General features: G+C 40.0%; 1 protein-coding gene across 3 annotated transcripts in view; it reads right to left on the bottom strand.

Annotated features, from left to right (window-relative positions):
* rasgrp4 (RAS guanyl releasing protein 4) overlaps window positions 1-21537 on the bottom strand; it is a 176637-nt gene that overhangs the window by 82925 nt on the left and 72175 nt on the right. For all 3 annotated transcript variants that reach the window (XM_039770783.1, XM_039770781.1, XM_039770782.1), the window contains exon 2: window positions 17105-17304. In XM_039770783.1, coding sequence (XP_039626717.1) covers window positions 17105-17304 — 200 coding nt within the window. The remainder of the gene's footprint in view (window positions 1-17104; window positions 17305-21537) is intronic.

Below are 21537 nucleotides of genomic sequence, written 5' to 3'. Positions count from 1 at the left end.
ATTAACTTGTGGATTTTTCTGGGAGTATTTGGTGGCAGTGTGACAAAGTTGCTTCGGAAGACGGCGGCGCGGAGCTCAGCTCAGAGCGAAATGAGGTAAATGGGAGGGATATGATGACGTGACTCCCCACCCGCCTTATCTGTCAATCCCCACAAACACAGTCTCGGAATTTGCATAAGCACACCCCTTCACCTACAATTTTAACTTAGTTACAAAGTGATCAAAACTCTCGTTTATATCCTGCGTCCTCTCATTAAACTTGTATCCCGATTACCTGTGGGCATGTGAAACGCCAGCGTAGCCTGTCTATGAACTTAATTTAAAGTTTAGGTTTACACCTTGCTTTCTTTCCGAGGTAGCAGCAGTCATGAATATGGTAGTATATGTCACTCGCTCGCTTCTTATTGTTTTTCGCTGTCTTCTCAATTATATAATGCATGTTTTCTTAAGCCCTTTTTGGAGGTCTTCCTGGTTTTCTACGCACTGCGTTGACAATCAGTTCACGTGATTACGTGGGAGGCGTGATGATGTCACACGAAACTCCGCCCCACATCATTCCAGCTCAACTCCATTACAGTTAATGGAGAAAAATACCTTCCAGTTATGACCATTAGGCGTAGAATTTCGAAATGAAACCTGCCCAACTTTTGTAAGTAAGGTGTAAGGAATGAGCCTGCCAAATTTCAGCCTTCTACCTACACGGGAAGTTGGAGAATTAGTGATGAGTCAGTGAGTGAGTCAGTGAGTGAGGGCTTTGCCTTTTATTAGTATATATATATATATATATATATATATATATATATATATATATATATATATATATATATATATATATATATGCCAGCAACACTCATGACAATGACAAAACAATTACATTGTCAATCATGTTATGTTATTATTAAAATGTTTCCTTTTCTTTTTACTTCTCCACTGCCAAGCGCGGGTATTTTGATTATATATATATATATATAAAGAGATAGATATAGATATATATATATATATATATATATATATATATATAGATATGACAACACTCATACCAATGACAAAACAATTACATTAACAATCATGTTACGTTATTTTAAAAATTTTTCCTTTTCTTTTTCATAACTTCTTTAACACACTACTTCTCCGCTGCGAAGCGCAGGTATTCTGCTAGTATATATATAAATCTAAGTAATCAACATAGACCACTGCATTCATCATTGCAGTGCACCATGCAATGCATATGTTTCAATTATATGCCATTTTGTATGTGATTCGTAGAAGCAGTGCTCATGTTTGTAATGTGCCCTCTGTTGAAAATTTAAATGGAATGCATTTTATTACTAAAAATATTCTGCATAATTATTTATTGATGTATGAACACTTCCTAAAAGACACAGTTGTTCAGTGGAGTGTGATTTTAAATATGTGTTGAGATATCTTTGCAGTCGGAACATTTTCAAACAAATTTGAAAGACCTGTGTGGAATGCGTTTGTTCAGTGGAGTGTGTGTTTAAATGTGCTTTGAGATATTTCTGGAGCATGAAGGTTTTTGAGCAAATGTTGCATTGAAATTCCGGTGTGAAATGCGTTTGTAAATGTTTTTCAGTAAGAGGATAGTGGTAAGGTGACGTCACATCAGCTTGGCTGCAGACAAATGTTTGTGTTGAATGGATTTGCACATGGTTGAGGAGATGCATCTCAGCCGTGAATTCCTTGTTACAAGATGTGCAACTGAAGGTGTGAGTGGGATGAGAATGTTCACATTTCATCATTCGTTCAGTGGAGTGTGTTTTAAATGTGTGTTGAGATATCTCTGCAGTCGGAAGGTTTTGGAACAAATGTTGCATTGAAAGTCCTGTGTGGAATGCGTTTGTTCAGTGGTTTTTGAGCAAATGTTGCATTGAATTTCCAGTGTGAAATGCGTTTGTAAATAACGCGGGAGGAGGCTGAGAGTTGGCGGGCGGGGCTCTGTCGTGCGTTCCCCATGACACGGAGGAGGGTTAGAGTGGGTGGTCGGGGCTCTGTCGTGCATACCCCATGGTCGGGCGACTTGGTCGATTATACATAAATCACAAAAATTAAAGGAACACTTTAAAGAAACACATTAGATACATCAGATCTCAATATGAAGTTGGATATCTATACAAATAACGACGGGGCAATGTCTTAGGAACAAAAGGATGCCAAGTCTTTTAATGGAAATAAAAGTTTTCTGCCTACAGAGGGCTCAATTGTGTAGACACCCTAAAATCAGAGTGAAATGAAGATTTGGCAGGCTAGTCCATTTTTTCAAAAACTTAATTTCTGCTACTCAAAATGCTTTTCAGTATCTTGTGTGGCCCCCACAAGCTTGTATGCATGCTTGACAACGTGGGGGCATGCTCCTAATGAGACGACGGATGGTGTCTTGTGGCATTTCCTCCCAGATTTGTATGAGGGCATCCCTGAGCTGTTGTACAGTCTGAGGAGCAACCTGGCGGTGCCTAATGGACCGAAACATAATGTCCCACAGATGTTCTATTGGGTTTAAGTCAGGGGATCGTGAAGGCCATTCAATTGTTTCAATTCCTTCATCCTCCAGGTACTGCCTGCATACTCTTGCCACATGAGGCCGGGCATTGTCGTGCACCAGGAGGAAACCAGGACCTACTGCACCAGTGAGGGTCTGACAATGGGTCCAAGGATTTCATCCTGATACCTAATGGCAGTCAAGATGCCGTTGTCTAGCCTGTAGAGGTCTGTGAGTCGCTCCATGGATATGCCTCCAAGATCATCACTGACCCACCACCAAACCAGTCATGCTAAACGATGTTACAGGCAGCATAATATTCTCCACGGCTTCTCCTGACCCTTTCCCGTCTTTCACATATACTCAGGGTGAACCTGCTCTCATCTGTGAAAAGCACAGGACGCCAGTGGTGGACCTGCCAATTCTGGTATTCTATGGCAAATGCCAATTGAGCTCCCGGTGCTGTGCAGTGAGCACAGGGCAGTAGACATTTGGGCCCACAGGCAACCTTCATGAAGTCTGTTTCTGATTGTTTGGTCAGAGACATTCACACCAGTGGCCTGCTGGAGGTCATTTTGTAGGGCTCTGGCAGTGCTCATCCTGTTCCTCCTTGCCCAAAGGAGCAGATACTGGTCCTGCTGATGGGTTATGGACCTTCTATGGCCCACTCCAGCTCTCCTAGAGTAACTGCTTGTCTCCTAGAATCTCCTCCATGCCCTTGAGACTGTGCAGGGAGACACAGCAAACCTTCTGGCAATGACATGTATTGATGTGCCATCCTGGAGAAGTTGGACTACCTGTGCAACCTCTGTAGGGTCCAGGTATTTAAAACGAACCCCCCGGCCCCGGCGGATAATCAGTTCACGTGATTACGTGGGAGGCGTGATGATGTCACACGAAACTCCCCCACATCATTCCAGCTCAACTCCATTACAGTTAATGGAGAAAAATACCTTCCAGTTATGACCATTAGGCGTAGAATTTCGAAATGAAACCTGCCCAACTTTTGTAAGTAAGGTGTAAGGAATGAGCCTGCCAAATTTCAGCCTTCTACCTACACGGGAAGTTGGAGAATTAGTGATGAGTCAGTGAGTGAGTCAGTGAGTGAGGGCTTTGCCTTTTATTAGTATATATATATATATATATATATATATATATATATATATATATATATATATATATATATATATATATATATATATATGCCAGCAACACTCATGACAATGACAAAACAATTACATTGTCAATCATGTTATGTTATTATTAAAATGTTTCCTTTTCTTTTTACTTCTCCACTGCCAAGCTGGTATTTTGATTATATATATATATATATAAAGAGATAGATATAGATATATATATATATATATATATATATATATATATAGATATGACAACACTCATACCAATGACAAAACAATTACATTAACAATCATGTTACGTTATTTTAAAAATTTTTCCTTTTCTTTTCATAACTTCTTTAACACACTACTTCTCCTCTGCAAAGCGCAGGTATTCTGCTAGTATATATATAAATCTAAGTAATCAACATAGACCACTGCATTCATCATTGCAGTGCACCATGCAATGCATATGTTTCAATTATATGCCATTTTGTATGTGATTCGTAGAAGCAGTGCTCATGTTTGTAATGTGCCCTCTGTTGAAAATTTAAATGGAATGCATTTTATTACTAAAAATATTCTGCATAATTATTTATTGATGTATGAACACTTCCTAAAAGACACAGTTGTTCAGTGGAGTGTGATTTTAAATATGTGTTGAGATATCTTTGCAGTCGGAACATTTTCAAACAAATTTGAAAGACCTGTGTGGAATGCGTTTGTTCAGTGGAGTGTGTGTTTAAATGTGCTTTGAGATATTTCTGGAGCATGAAGGTTTTTGAGCAAATGTTGCATTGAAATTCCGGTGTGAAATGCGTTTGTAAATGTTTTTCAGTAAGAGGATAGTGGTAAGGTGACGTCACATCAGCTTGGCTGCAGACAAATGTTTGTGTTGAATGGATTTGCACATGGTTGAGGAGATGCATCTCAGCCGTGAATTCCTTGTTACAAGATGTGCAACTGAAGGTGTGAGTGGGATGAGAATGTTCACATTTCATCATTCGTTCAGTGGAGTGTGTTTTTAAATGTGTGTTGAGATATCTCTGCAGTCGGAAGGTTTTGGAACAAATGTTGCATTGAAAGTCCTGTGTGGAATGCGTTTGTTCAGTGGTTTTTGAGCAAATGTTGCATTGAATTTCCAGTGTGAAATGCGTTTGTAAATAACGCGGGAGGAGGCTGAGAGTTGGCGGGCGGGGCTCTGTCGTGCGTTCCCCATGACACGGGAGGAGGGTTAGAGTGGGTGGTCGGGGCTCTGTCGTGCATACCCCATGGTCGGGCGACTTGGTCGATTATACATAAATCACAAAAATTAAAGGAACACTTTAAAGAAACACATTAGATACATCAGATCTCAATATGAAGTTGGATATCTATACAAATAACGACGGGGCAATGTCTTAGGAACAAAAGGATGCCAAGTCTTTTAATGGAAATAAAAGTTTTCTGCCTACAGAGGGCTCAATTGTGTAGACACCCTAAAATCAGAGTGAAATGAAGATTTGGCAGGCTAGTCCATTTTTTCAAAAACTTAATTTCTGCTACTCAAAATGCTTTTCAGTATCTTGTGTGGCCCCCACAAGCTTGTATGCATGCTTGACAACGTGGGGGCATGCTCCTAATGAGACGACGGATGGTGTCTTGTGGCATTTCCTCCCAGATTTGTATGAGGGCATCCCTGAGCTGTTGTACAGTCTGAGGAGCAACCTGGCGGTGCCTAATGGACCGAAACATAATGTCCCACAGATGTTCTATTGGGTTTAAGTCAGGGGATCGTGAAGGCCATTCAATTGTTTCAATTCCTTCATCCTCCAGGTACTGCCTGCATACTCTTGCCACATGAGGCCGGGCATTGTCGTGCACCAGGAGGAAACCAGGACCTACTGCACCAGTGAGGGTCTGACAATGGGTCCAAGGATTTCATCCTGATACCTAATGGCAGTCAAGATGCCGTTGTCTAGCCTGTAGAGGTCTGTGAGTCGCTCCATGGATATGCCTCCAAGATCATCACTGACCCACCACCAAACCAGTCATGCTAAACGATGTTACAGGCAGCATAATATTCTCCACGGCTTCTCCTGACCCTTTCACGTCTTTCACATATACTCAGGGTGAACCTGCTCTCATCTGTGAAAAGCACAGGACGCCAGTGGTGGACCTGCCAATTCTGGTATTCTATGGCAAATGCCAATTGAGCTCCCCGGTGCTGTGCAGTGAGCACAGGGCGCAGTAGACATTTGGGCCCACAGGCAACCTTCATGAAGTCTGTTTCTGATTGTTTGGTCAGAGACATTCACACCAGTGGCCTGCTGGAGGTCATTTTGTAGGGCTCTGGCAGTGCTCATCCTGTTCCTCCTTGCCCAAAGGAGCAGATACTGGTCCTGCTGATGGGTTATGGACCTTCTATGGCCCACTCCAGCTCTCCTAGAGTAACTGCTTGTCTCCTAGAATCTCCTCCATGCCCTTGAGACTGTGCAGGGAGACACAGCAAACCTTCTGGCAATGACATGTATTGATGTGCCATCCTGGAGAAGTTGGACTACCTGTGCAACCTCTGTAGGGTCCAGGTATCACCTCGTGCTACCAGTAGTGACACTGACTGTAGCCAAATGCAAAACTAGTGAAGAAACAGTCAGAAAAGATGAGGAGGTAAAATGTCAGTGGCCTCCACCTGTTAAACCATTCCTGTTTTGGGGGTCATCTCATTGTTGCCCCTCTAGTGCATCGTTGTTAATTTCATTAACACCACAGCAGCTGAAACTGATTAACAACCCCCTCTGCTACTTAACTGACCAGATTAATGTTTCATTGACTTTATGCTATACTCTGATTAAAAAGTGTTCCTTTAATTCTTTTGAGCAGTATATATATATATATATATATATAGAAAAGCAGCTGGAACCGAAAAGTCAATGTGGCTCAGAGGTGCATGTAGACTGTAGCACAGACGAAAGCGATTGAGGCTGTGTTTGGTGAGTTGTTGCATGCGGGCACATGAGCAGGCAGTGCACATGCCTCGAGAGCGACGGTGGACCCGTGAGGAGGCTTACAGTTGGTGAGTGGGGCTCTGTTGTGCATATCCCATGATCTTAGAATTAGTGGGCGGGGCTCTGTGAGTTGGTGGGCCTGGCCCTGTCGTGCGTATCCCATGTTATCCCATGGTCTTACAGTTGGCGGGCGGGGCTCTCTGTCTTGCGTGTGCTCCCTGTCTTGCACGCGTCTTGCGTGCCCTTAGTGAAATATATATAGATGAGCCATCTTTTGGAATGACAGAGACAACAACCAGACAGACCCAGACACTTATACATTTATTACGGTCAATGTTCAGCCTCATTTCCAAAAATTTGTTGGAACAGTATGTAAATACAAAAAAAATAAAACAGAAAGTGGTCAAATTAAATTTTTCTTTATTTAATATTAGATTTTTATTAATATTGAAAGCAATACAAAAAGAAGTGTGCAAATTTTTTACCTCAGAAATTTAAAATAAATTTGTAAATATAACCAAATTTAAATTTTGATGCCTCCAACACATCACATAAAAGTTGGGACAGGTCTGTAGAATATGCTAAAAAAACCTATTTGGAAATTTCCACCGGTAAATAGGTGATTAGGCAACACATGATGCTATCATCATTGGGTATAAAAGGACCCTCCATGAAAAGCTCTGTTGTTTAAAAGCAAGCCTGGTTTGAGGTTCGCAACTTTTGCACTAAAATACATGAGCAAATCGTTGAACAGTTTAGAAACATTTCTTAACATACAATTGCAACGAATTTAGGAAGTTTACCATCTACGGCCCATAACATCATTAAAAATTTCACAGAATCCAGAGAAATCAGTGTGTATTTATAATCTAATACTGAATACCTCTGGTCTTTGATCCTTTAGACAACATGACATAAATAACTGACATTCTTCTGTAATGAATGTAACCTCATGGTCTCAGGAGTACTTGGGAAAAATGTTGTCATTAAACACAGTTCATTATACCATCTACAAACGCAAGTTAAAGCTATACTATGCAAATCAGAATCCTTACATCAGCAACAACCAAAAAGCTGTTGACTTTTTGGACTAATGTTCACCTGACATGGGGCTGACATAAGGTGGAAATGTGTGCTGTGGTCTGATAACTCCACCTTTCATCTTGTTTTTGGAGAAGATATATATCGTGTTGTTTGGGCCAAAGAGGAATAATATCATCCGGATTATTTATAACGACAAGTTCAAAAGCCATCTTCTGCTGCCATGGTATGGGGGTGGGTTAGTGCGAATGGCAAAGTAAACTTTTACATTTGTGAAGGCACTGCTAATGATGAAGTATATGTACACATTTTGGAGCAATACATATTGCCATCTAGACAATGTCTAAATATATTCCTGTCTGAACATTTCTGGAATATGTTGCTGGGATCATATATAGAATGAGTGTATAAAGTAAATAAAGTTGATTAGTTTAAACTGAACTTATATTGTCTTTGTACTGTTTTCAGCTAATCATGGATAAAAGAACATTTACAAATAATCACTGCTTTCTTTTTTATTTGTATTTTACATCCTGTCCCAACTTAATTTATGTATTTTTAAATGAAGAGATTTCAATATTTTAATAGTAAAAGAACAGTCAAGAAGGAGGTGAAATGTATTTGGAATGGAAAGGACGAATTAAAATATGAACATAATGAAATAGCAAATGGTTTGATCTTGCATTTTTCTGAGGCTTACACATGTGAAGAAGCCAAGAAATCCCCAACGGTAGCAGGGACTGCCAAGTAGCAGAGGAGCAGTGAACGGACAGGCAAGGCAGGCAATTGCCTAGAGCACCCAAGGGCATTCTTTTACATAGATACTCTTTGCAATGGCAAATCTGCGAGGACCTCCATTTAAGCAAAGCTTTAACACACTACAATGATACAATTGCAAACCTTGCTAAGGTGAAACCCAATCTCTGTTGCAAGAATGTTTGTGATGAATGTTACATTCTTAGTAACGTTTAAGGTAATCAGAACTGATCTCATAAATCATGAAGATTATTTTCATATCTGGATACAATAACTGGATTGACTTGGTTTGTTTAGACAATTCAGTTTTTTCTGATTTGGCTTCAGTCTTTCCAGGCTCCACTGTACCCAGTGTATGGCTAAAATCAGCAGCACCAATTCAGCCACATGGTGAATGGGTAACAATGCAATACAATACAATTTATTTTTTTGTATAGCCCAAAATCACACAAGAAGTGCCGCAATGGGCTTAAGAAGGGGACAGGGGTCTAAGAAATCAAAATTTAGTCCCTCAGCAGTCCTGACTCTTCCTATCACTGCTGCCTCTGACTAAAGAGATTTTCATCTTTAGAGCTGTTTAAATCTTACTTGAGATCTACCAAGTGCCAGGAGATGTTTTTTCTCCAAGATTTAATTTCAAACGAGCCAAAGCCCACAAACAATGATTTTGAAAGTTACAGTAATACCATTACAAGTGAGTTTTATATTTTATCCCTTGTATTTTTTAAACTAAGAAAATACCTGTGCTTCGCAGCGGCGAAGTATTGCCTTATAATTTTTATTAAAAAGAAAATTAAATGTTTTTAAACTGAGGGAAAATATACCAATAATTATTTGTTAAGGATCTCTTTGTATACCACATTGTCAGTTTGGCCCTTCAGGTATAATATGACCAAGCTGTGCATTGACCTTACTCCTGAGCATGCAACGTACAGTTGGCCATGTAAAAAAGTAATCTTGTCTCAAATCTCACAGCTTGGATTGCTGCTGTCATAATCAGTTTGAGTTTCATGGTTTGTTTCAATTACGACAGTATTTGCAGGACTTGTGTTGAAGTGACATTCGGCATCTGTCAAGTGTTGTAAGCATACAACCGGTTTCATCGATAACTTCGCATCCAGCTTTTAAGAGTTTAAACATTCATAAACATCAAAGTGTCCACTACTGAAATTGTCACCTGTGAATCTAAGATGTTTAAAAGACATTGGCGGTTGTCCAAAGGTGTAAAATATTTGGCCATTTCGGTACACTTGAAAGTGACGACCGAACAATTCAGTGGCAGCCATCAACTCACATGCAGAACCATAGGTGAAGGGCTTAAGCATTTCACTCTGATAGTGCTCCTGTGTAGTATAATTATTTCTTGTACCTTCATCAGTCCACACCTTGAACCTGTCTCAGTCATTCAATACATAAGACACAATGTTCCTCCGGATATCAAGACTGAGCCCTATATGGCCATACAATATGTAACAAAGAGAATGGAAAAGGCAGGCGGCATCTCCGGGCATGGAAACCACTTGGTAAGTGCCAGTTCTTTGATCGATGGTGATCACCTCGATAGACATGTTAATGGGGGTACGGTTGGAACGATAAAGGAAATGGGTACCTGAACAATGTAAAGTAAGTCTAAAATACCTACACAATAACTATAATCGTAATAAACAAACGATAAAACAGCGGAGAAGCCGTAGATTAAATAAAAAGGCTGTAGTTAATCAGCAGGGAGATGTGAATCCCGTGGCGAATCAAGGAAAGCTTTGGCTTTGACAGATGGGTATCAACAAGAGTGACAGGGAAGGTCTACAAGATGGTAGTGAGACCAGCTATGTTATATGGGTTGGAGATGGTGGCACTGACCAGAAAGCAGGAGACAGAGCTGGAGGTGGCAGAGTTAAAGATGCTGAGATTTGCATTGGGTGTGACAAGGATAGATAGGATTAGAAATGAGGACATTAGAGGGTCAGCACAAGTTGGATGGTTGGGAGACAAAGTCAGAGAGGCGATGGTTTGGACATGTGCAGAGGGGAGATGCTGGGTATATTGGGAGAAGGATGTTAAGGATAGAGCTGCCAGGGAAGAGGAAAAGAGGAAGGCATAAGCGAAGGTTTATGGATGTGGTGAGAGAGAACATGCAGGTGATGGGTGTAACAGAAAAAGATGCAGAGGAAAGAAAGATGTGGAAGAAAATGATCCGCTGTGGCAACCCCTAACAGGAGCAGCTGAAAGAAGAAGAAAGATGCAAAATTTGTGTGTTGTTTTTGTTTTGTATAATTATACAGTGAAAAAAAGGAAAGGAGTACCATTCAAAAGTTTGGGCAACCCAAGATATTTGAGGACGTTTTCCCAAAGTCTCAGACCTCAGACCTTAATTAGCTCATTAGGGTTATGGCTTGTTGTTCACAGTCATCATTAGGAAACCCCAGGTGATGCAATTTGCAAAGCTGTATAAATTCTCTGAATCCTCAATCCTCATTATAACAATCAGCAGCCATGGGCTCCTTTAAGCAACTGCCTAGCATGCTGTAAAATAAAATAATTTGATTCTTACAAAGAAGGGGAAGGCTACAGGAAGACAGCAAAGTGTTTTTAGGTAGTTGTTTTCTCCGTTAGTAATTTTATAAAGAAAAGGCAATTAACAGGAATGGTGACGGTCAAGCTGAGGTCTGGAAGACCAAGAAAACTTTCTGAAAGAACTGCTTGTTGTTGGTAAACAGACAAATAAAAAAAACCCCTTTGACTGCAAAAGACCGTCAGGAAGATTCAGCAGACTCTGGAGTTGTGGTGCACTATTCTACTGTGCAGTGACACCTGACCTTCATGGTAGAATCAGCCAAAGAAAACCTTTCCTGCATCCTAGCCACAAAATTTAGTGCCTGAAGTTTGCAAATGTACACCTAAACAAGCCTGATGAATTTTGGAAACAAGTCCTATGGACTTATAAAGTCAAAATAGAAATGTTTGGCCACAAGCTATGTGCACAAAGGTATGTTTAGAGCGAAAAACTATTAAACATGGGTGGGGATCGATCAGGCTTTAGGCTTGTGTTGCAGCCAGTGGCACAGGGAACATGTCATTGGTAGAGGGTAGATTGCATTCAAATAAATGCAAGCAGATTCTAGAAGAAAACATCGCCATCTGTAAAAAAAGTTGAAGATTGAGGTGATCTGAAACCCACCTCAAAATCTACAATGGAATTCCTCAAGAGGCGCAAGCTGGCGGTTTGACTATAGTCCTCATAGTCCCCCGACTTAAACATCATTAAAAATCTGAAGATAGATTTCAAAAGAGAAGTGCATGCAAGATGACCCAAGAATCTTGCAGAATTAGAAGCCTTTTGCAAGGACAAAAGCAAGGTGATGATACCCCAAATAATAATTGAAAGACTTTTAGTTGGCTACAGAAAGCGTTCACAAGCTGTGACACTTGCCAAAATGGGTCTTACTAAGTACTGGTCATGTCTGGTGCCCAAATTTTTGCTTCAGGCCCTTTTCTTTTTTTGGTATTTTGTACCGGTGAATAATAATGTACCGGTGGAAATAAAAATGTAATCTTGCTTAAAGTATTAAACAAATGTGTAATCATTTACTTAATGCCTTTTGGTGATCAGCGTATTTTTTGCTTACTTAACAGTAACAGACATTTTTAACAAGGGCACCAAAACTTTTGTATGCCACTGTATATAAACCCTTGATGTTTATTTTGTGAAAATCTCTGCACACCAGATAAATTCCTAGGAACAGGAAGCTACAACAACAACAACATTAATTTATATAGCACATTTTCATACAAATAATGCAGCTGAAAGTGCTTTACATGATGAAGAAGGAGAAAAAAGACAAGAATTAAAATAAGGGAGCACTAACTAACATAGAATAAAAGTAAGGTTCCGATGGCCAGCGAGGACAGAAAAAACAAAAAAACTCCAGACGGTTGGAGAAAAAAATAAAATCTTCAGGGGTTCCAGGCCACAAAACTGCCCAGCCCCCTCTAGGCATTCTACCTAACATAAATGATCAGTCCTCATTGTATTCAGGGTTCTCATGGAAGAACTTGATGATGACGGTCATGTGGACTTCTGGCGTTTAATCCATCAATGTACCTATCAAATATTATCCCGTTATATAAAAGGGTTATTGGGAAGGTCCAAGTAAAGCTTAAAATGCATGAAAAGTAAATCAATGGAAGCAATTTTTAAGGGAAAAATGTCAAGAAATGTCACATGGCAAGAAAATGTATATTGGCAATTAGCATGGGTTCAGATGGGAAAGGTCAGGTTTACCTAATATTCTGGAACTATAAGAAAATGCAAAAAAAAAAAATATGATGATTTGATTTTTAGAATTCTTTTCATAAGGTACTACATGAGTGGCTATGCATCAAACTAAAAGAAGTGGGCATTCAGGTTGCTTTGTGTAGATCTGTACAAATGTGGCTTAAACACAGGAAATAAAAGTTTATGGTGAGAAGAACCTCTTCAGAATGTTAGAAGTGGTGTCCCTTGGCGATCAGAGATGAGTCTGCTGCTCTTATTAATGCACATAAATGATCTGGATAGAAATATAAACAAACAGCTGGTCAGGTTTGCACATAACGCTAAACTAGGAGAAAGGGCAGATAAAATAGATTCAGCTGAATCTTTACAGAGGGACTTTTATAGCATATAGGATTTGGCAGATTAAATTTAATGTAAATAAATGTAAAGTATTACAGAAAGGAGGTAGAAATTTTGAGTTAAACATACAGTTGGAGAGAACTGTTGTTTCTACTACAGCTTCTGATACTCCAGTAAGAGAAATTCCAACTATACAACAACTGCAACTTTTCATGTAGAAAAAAAAGAATCTTAGATTTTAGTACAGAATGGGAGGATTGAAAGTTTAACGTACAGTACACATTATGGCTAATGGGATATTAGATTATATAGCATAATGTGTAGAGTACTCCACAACTCCTCCTCCATAGCCAAGAGGACTCAGCAGTGTCTGTACTTTTTGTAGAGACTGAAGAGAGCAGGCCTCCCCCCACCAATCCTTACCACATGCTATAGGAGCACCATTAAAAGTCTGCTGTCTAGCTGCATAATTGTTTGGTACGGGAACTGCAATGTTTCGAACTGCAACACACTGCAGTGGATAGTGAGAGCAGTTGAGATGGTTATCAGTGAGCCTCAACCTCCCCTGAAAGACATCTACCAAACCCACAGTTTTAACTGAGCCAGTAACATTGCAAAAGACCATTACCACCCATTACATGGTCTGTTCTCTTTTCTGCTATTCTATCCATCCATTATCCAACCTGCTATATCCTAACTACTGTTCTACTGTCTGGAAAATGGTATCATAATTTCCACTCTGGTTCTGCAAGACTGAGTATCAGTTTCATACCGCAGGCCATCAGAATTCTGAATACATAAAAATGTCTATTTCCTCTCTAACCAAGTATCTTTCTAGCATATTACCTTTCACACTATAGTGGTACAGTGTTTCATTTTCTTTTTATCTATTTATTGTACAGTATTTTGTCTATTGTCTGTTTTTATTGTCTACTATTACATTGCTTCTGTCACAACTTGTACTTTGCCGTATGTTGCTATACGTTACACCATGACTCATTGAGACACATTGTCTCATCTCACTATGTATGTGTACACAGTTTCTGATGACAATAAAGTAACCTTGACCTCACCTTGACAACTCACTGGAGGTTATGCTTAAACTATATAACACATTAGTGAGGCCTCTCCTAAAGTATTGTGAACAGTTTTGGTCTCCATATTACAAAAAAGATGTAGCAGTACTACAAAAAGTCCAAACATTTTCAGTTTAAGTAAATGAAAATTAAGAGGTGACACAATCAAAGGGTATAAAATTATGAAAGGAATTATTACAGTGGATCACTGCTGTTACTTCATAATAAATTCCAGTTAGAAACTTACGTGCATATTTTATTTGAATGTTAGTCTGTTTTTCTTTGCACAAAAAACATAGGCACATGAAATAAATTACAGGTAGTTTCTTACTTTGACATTGAAATAGACATACAGTATGCTTTCTATTATTCAGTCTTTGACAGTGTGGTCCAGAATAGTGACTAAGATAAAACTGATTTCAGAACAAGTTCCCAGACTTTGAAATAGCAGTAGAGTGTTGTACCGTGTCAGCCATAGATTGATACAGGACTTTGAAATAGTTAAAGAACAAAAGCACTATACTTTCAATGGAAATCCTTGATATGTGAAAAGGAGAAAGTATACACGTCCTGGTGAAAGTTTAGAATAGGCAATACCTATAGTATATCTATTAGTCACTTAATGTTGAATACTAAGACTCTAACAAAGGCTTTATTTGGTCTAAATAAGAATTACAAAGCAGCAGAAAAAGTAGTAATTTATTTCTTTTTGCAGCAGTTCTATTGTATTTAATTCTTAATAAACAGAAGTATTACGAAAATTTAGAATTTTGTCTGTGAAATAGTATATTACTGTCTACCTGTAGTAACTAATAATAATCTACTTGCTTAATTTATTCTGTGGGTGCACAGAATGAAGGACAGGCATACTAGCTAGGATAATGGAAGGTTTCTTACCTAGCCAGGAGGCCATAATAGAATGACCAGAATGGGCTTACCAGGAGCAGGTCATTCCCCAGCACAGCAGGTGGCAGTGTGCCTTGGGGCTAAACCTGATTAAGACATCCACAGGGTTACATGGGAAATGGAGTCTGGAAATACAACCCTGTCAGGGTCTTTAGGGACCACCAGAAGGCACTGCCAAGGGAGGAATGCCCTGGTTTCCACATGACCTGGAAGTGTTCTGGATGACTGGGACAAAAGACTGGAAGCAGTTCCCGAGTTGAGCTTAAAAGAAAGCCCACTGTCACGTTTTAGTTGAGTCAGAGTCAGGAGGCAGAAGGCTACACTCTTGGAGGAGGAAGGAGAAATGTGCTTGGTGTATTTTTATTGTTATTCACGTGAAGAAGGTGTTGGGGCTCAATAAAAACCTTTTATTTGATCATAACATCTGCTTGGGCTCTATTATGTCTGCAGTTTGGGGCTTGTGGTACCCCGTGGAGGTCAAAATTCTTAAACTACAAATAAGCCTTATCTTCACAATGAAGCTTGTAATACATTTTACAAGTAACTGAACTGACTTATAATAAATAATGCAGAATTTAAAATGTAAATATTTCTTAATAATCTAAAATGGCATGCTAGTAACTAAAACACTAGTGTTCAAGAAACCAAAGAAACAACAGATAAGCAATTTACTAAAATAACTTCGATTTGGAATGGCTATGGTTGACTTGAAACAGATCAACAAATCAGATCACTTTTGATCAGTGAGTGTGGGGGATAAGCCAATCTTTCAAACACTCAGCCCACTTTTCTTTTTTGCACACTATTGTGATTATCTAGATGTTTGTATTTAAAAATATTTTAACAAAAATTGCATGCATGTTGCAACTTGTAACCATCTGACATGTGGATTAAGTGGCATAAGTAACGTGGGTTTTCTTCATGGAGAGTTTTGATATTATTTGCTGTTGACCAGCATTGGCCTCCACAGACAACCATTCAATCAGAAAGTTTGTTATCTCTGCCCTCCATGAAAACATGAGATACATTTTTTTTAGGCTATCACGACAAATCACAGGGGGTAAGTAACACATAAAAATATCATTTTGAGGGGAGTATTCCTTTAAATGTATTATAACATGTTCATCTACAGTCCAAATGTCAGTATAAGGCCTGTGAATCCTTAATGTATGTTTAATAGGACTAAATAAAGCCCTTGCATTAAATTGTTATTGCACTAGCATATAACTAGGTCTTAATTTGCTAGCAGTAAATCCTGCTTTCCTAGAGATTCACTTATATGCAGTTTTAAAAGTGTAACCTATTTTACAACAACTACATTTTGAGAGCACCTATTTTTAACTGAGTAGAAAATAAATTCAGAGAGCCCCACAATGCAGTAGCTACACGTGAGATTGAGTAATAATTGGTCTGTGATTGCCTTAGAAGGTCGGGGCTGCACTTGCCTCAATAAGTGTCTACCCGGTGCCAAGACCCATGGGTAATCCATTAAAACCCATTTGCGATGAAAACCAGGGCTTGCAATTGTTCTGCAGGTAATGACAAATTGATGATGAAGTCCCTGTCCATTGCTGACATTGCCTCTTGTTTGTTGCTAGTGACTGCATGGTTTAGTGGTGTCCTTGGATCAAACAAACTTGAATATCTAGAGGAAGTAAAAATTGTAATAAGGTTTCCATAGGTAAACCTGTGGAAGGATCATTAACCAAGCCTCCAGAGTGAGAGAGCTGGAGGTCAGTGTGTCAACCCTACTCCATTTCCCCCTTCATGTCCTGACTTGGCTCTCTTCATGGGACAGGACCTAGGATGGTATGTGATGTGATGAGCTGAGCTGATTTTTGGTACACAAAATTAAGTATTTGTGGTTAGCACAAGTGCATTGTGAATAGTGTCCACTGGAATCTAACCCTGTTTTTTCCCATAGGATCAATGCTTCAGTATCTGAGGTTTCCATATGTGTGTGGTTTTTGCGAACCTAACCCAAAACCTTTCTTTGCAATAATTGTGGCTTCTGTCAATACAAAAGAGTGCCCTAAAGAGGAGGGAGAAAGCCTGATGCCTTAAAATCCTCCTATAAACTGCAGTTAGGTCTATGAAATGGCTCTTACCAAAGCAGTGAATGCAGCGTTCAATCAGCTCCTCCAGGCTGGCACTCTTTGTCAGAGTCCCCATGGTAGACATCATCTCCTTGGCCTTGCTGATCTCCTGTGGACTTGGGCAAGTCATCCTCCGACGTACATTCCGACGACCATCTTTCCTTACACCTGCTACACCCACTTGTGGACTTGGGCACTCCAAACGAGACTTTCTGCATAACATAAATGGAATTAATCATTAATCCCTGCATTTCATTTATACAGTAAATACTATTATGAAAGAGAGTCTGGTTCTGAATTGTTTGACATTTGTTATTGCTTCTAGGAATACTTTATTTTAAGAGTTCTCTGAGAGTATGAAGTAGCAGATATTTCAGGAAGCAGACTTAAACCAAAAAAAGTGTTGGCAAGGCTGCAATGCACACGTGACTTTTATAAAAAAAGACAGCTACAGAAATTCATGGTCAAGATAACAGTTTTGTCACCATGCTGTGCAAAGCACAGACCTCCTACAAAACTCATTGGGCTTCTTTGAAACGGAATGTGAAATGGGCGCCTCTAAAGGTCTCTGCAGAAAACCACTCTTTAATCTCGTGGGCGGTGGCTGCCACACTATCGCATTTAGCAAGAAGTGATTTGTCAGCCTGCACTGGAAACTGAAAATGGCTTGAGATAAATTTCTGATTACAGAACAGATAGATACGGGCCTCAGTAATACCAAGAGCTAGAACTAATGAAATGTATGACCTTAATTAATTATATACAGTAGTACCTAAAACAGTTTTTTGACAGTTTTTGAAAGTATTTAACAAGATTATAGTCTGTGATAAATAATCATACATTTATTTGTGTAATTCACAAATATAATATGTGACACACAAATGCATTATATAAATACAATAAAATAAAGCAAGCAAAAATTAAAGCCAAGCTAGGAAATAAAGAAAGAATATTTAAAAGTCAAACCTTATGTAGCTTTTGATTTACAAGCAAATACACTAGATGACTGTTAGGTGTCTTAAGTTGTTTCTAGAAACTTCCAACTAGAGTGACTTCATTAAATGTGGCTGCAAATTCAGAACAATTCACTACCTCCAATAAAAACAGAAAGCTGCCTCCCACCTTGTTTGATCTGTGTCTTTTGGGAGACAATGGACAGATTATGACTGAATGCTTTAAAATGTGTATGGTGCTGTATGGAAGTCTTTTAAATAGTCAGTTTTTAAGTCTATTTATATTTCACTTGATCATTGAAAGTTATGTCTTGGATAATGGACAAAAGAGAGACAGTCTATTAACAATTAGACTATTCTGAAAACCCAAGCAAGAAAAGTTAGTAATGCAAAGTTGCTAAACATGATAAAGGAGGAGGTGATTAAAAACAGAAGTAAATGGAAAGAGAGAATGTTTTGTGTGATTTTAAATGTTATTATTATGTGATCAAACTACCTCTATAACATTAAAAAATATAAAAATTAAATTCCAAAAATATCTAGCAATAAACACAAAGGGGCCAGACCTGAAGGACTCCATTTCACATATAGTGTAAATTGCACTAAAATGTAGCAGAAATTATAAAGTTCTAAATTACCCACTTGCTTAGTTTAAATTAAAATTTAAAAGCCCAGATTTATGCTTATATTTTCTGAATCTTTCAATAAAGAGAAAGCAATTTTGTTCTATATGTCTCTAAAAATAGTTATGTCCATCTATTTTAACATTTTAAAAGTAATTGTAATTTTAAAATTTTTATGACTCTTGAAAGAAAAATTTTGTTCAGCTTAGCTTTTAAGACTGTGGGAAGCCTTTGTGTGACAGTTTCTATTTATATATATGTAATGTATTAAACTAATGGTACACCGAAACATATTGATTAAAAAGAGAATATCAAATCAAAGTAATTATAAAGCAAGCCCTAACTGCTGGAATTTCTTACCCACTGTTCAAAACGCTGCAAGCCAAATCAGTCCATGTCTTTTGGGAAGCCCTGCCATTTTTCTTCCCTATCAGTTGAGTCCATCCATTATCCAACCTGCTATATCCTGACTACAGGGTCACGGGGCTCTGCTGGAGCCAATCCCAGCCAACACATGGCACAAGGCAGGAAACAAACCCCGGGCAGGGCGCCAGACCACCGTAGGGCACACCCACAACCACACCAAGCACACATTAGGGACAATTTAGGATCGCCAATGCACCTAATCTTTGGACTGTGGGAGGAAACCGGAGCACCCGGAGGAAACCCAAGCAGACACGGGGAGAACATGCAAACTCCACACAGGGAGGACCCGGGAAGCAAACCCAGGTCTCCTAACTCCGAGGCAGCAGTGCTACCCCACTGTGCCACTGTGCCGCCCTATCAGTTGAGTCATTTCTGCAATTCACCTTTTGAGTTTCTCAGCTCACTGAGGCTCTGTCTGTGTGCTAAGTTTCAACCAGGGTTCCCCCCACTGGCTGGGATTCAAGTTTCTTATTATTTCTTATTTCTTATCGTCTTCTTCTTATTCTGTCTGTTTTGTTCATTTTTTATGTTAACATTGTTGATTATTTAGCTTATTTATTTCTATGTATCTTTTTCCATGAGCCTTTTTGTTTTGCAGGTCCTGGATATGACATTAAACTGTATCATGGGAAAAATCATGGCAGAATTGGTACTACAGCCAAAAAAAACTTCACACAGCCCTGAGATGACAGAAAGGACTCCTTTCTGCTCTCCGCGGGAGAAGCTTTGCTCCAGCCACCCATACGTAGGCTGCTTGCATTATGAAGGGGATGGAGGAAAGCCCTCGGGTGCCCCATCCCTAGAAGAGTCAAAAATGGGAGAGCCAATGGGGTCAGGCCTGTTGAGGAACAGAACTGGTGTGGTGCTGAGACATCACCTGCTGCATGGCAGCACTCATGTCCCAATTTGAGGCAGCTCATCTTGCCTCTCCAACATGATGATCATCTTCCTCTGCTGTCAAAGGAGCTGCGTAAACTCTGCATTTCAGTGGGCGGCACTTTCTGAGGTATGCAGACCGGGGACTGGCTAGATCTCAATAGGTGGGTACACCTTTTATTGGTCTGCTCACTCTGATGATTGCTGTAGTGGATTGACTTCTTCTGATGGTGTCCGATGTCACTCCTTTCAATGAGTATATTATGAGACTCAGATTACGGCACTCCCTGGGTGCCTTGTCTGTTTTCTCAGTGTATGCTCCAACTGCGGTGAGTGATGTCTTGGTGAGGGAGACATTTTATTCGCAGCTTCGCTTTGTGCTTGATGGGTGCCCACAAGGTGACACTCCTCTGGTCATGGGTGACTCCAATGCAGCCACAGGCACTGACAGGGCTGGCTATGAGGATTGTTTCAGTTCCCATGGATCTGGTGACTGTGGTGAAAGTGGCTCCATATCCCTTGACTTTGCAAAAGGTCAGGGGCTGCGAATCACTGGATTCTGTTTCCAGCGCCCTGAGCCACATTGTTGGACTTCATTGTTGGTACCCCAATACTGGTGGTGCAGTGAAGGAGATCGATCACATCCTCGTTTTCAGACACTGGAGGCTCTTGCCAAACTACAGGGTCTACAGAAGTGCCCAGTTTGTGAATTCTGACCACAGACTTGTTGTTGCTACTCTGAAGATACAGCTTAGGTTTAGTAGGTTACCACCTACTAGGAAAATGAGGCTGGGCTGGGCTAGACTCAAGACCAGACTGTTTCTAACGCGTTTGCACGCAGTTTATGTGAGGAACTTTCGGATTTAGGTGCAACTGCCAATCCTAATGTGATGTGGGAGACCTTCAATGACAAGACCCTGAAGGTTTGCTGAGGGTTGTGTTACCAGTGTTCCCAGAAGGTGGTGTTTCATCTCGCAGGTCACTCTGTATGTCATCGAGAGGAGTCACAGTGCATGGCTTGATGGCAACTCCGGTCTGTACCAGGAGCCAAAAAAGATGGCTGCAAGGGCTCTGAGGGCAGATAAGGAGGCATTTGTTAGAGGAATAGCAAGTAACACACGTCTATGGTCTAGTGACCCACGTCCTGCTTACAGGAGAATTGAAGCGGTGGCTGATGGAATGGTCCTTATGGATGACATTGCAGCTGGGACCGGCTAGGCTGGCTGCTTTTAGCAGCTGTTTAAAGCTGGATTTCTCTGGGTCCACGGTTCTTGAGGCTGATCCCCCAAGTAGCTGTGAACCACTCAATCTCACTGAACCAGCTGAAGGTAGGGAAGGCTACAGGGATCTGTGGTATCCAGGGTGAACTTCTTCAGGCTGGTGGTAAGACTGCCCTCTTGGCATTGCCACTAATGTTTGCTTCTGTTTGGGAGACTGGTGTTATCTCAACTGACTGGAAAATGGGACTTGTCATCCCTATCTGGAAAGGGAAGGGTGATCGCCCGGATTGCAGCAACTACAAGGGAAAAACACTGCTCTTGGTGTCGGGTAAGGTCCTTGCTAGGGT

This window comes from Polypterus senegalus, chromosome 12, assembly GCF_016835505.1.
Source record: "Polypterus senegalus isolate Bchr_013 chromosome 12, ASM1683550v1, whole genome shotgun sequence".
Classification (NCBI taxonomy): domain Eukaryota; kingdom Metazoa; phylum Chordata; class Cladistia; order Polypteriformes; family Polypteridae; genus Polypterus; species Polypterus senegalus.
Note: the sequence above shows the minus strand (reverse complement) of the source record. Positions and strands in the feature narration are given on the sequence as shown.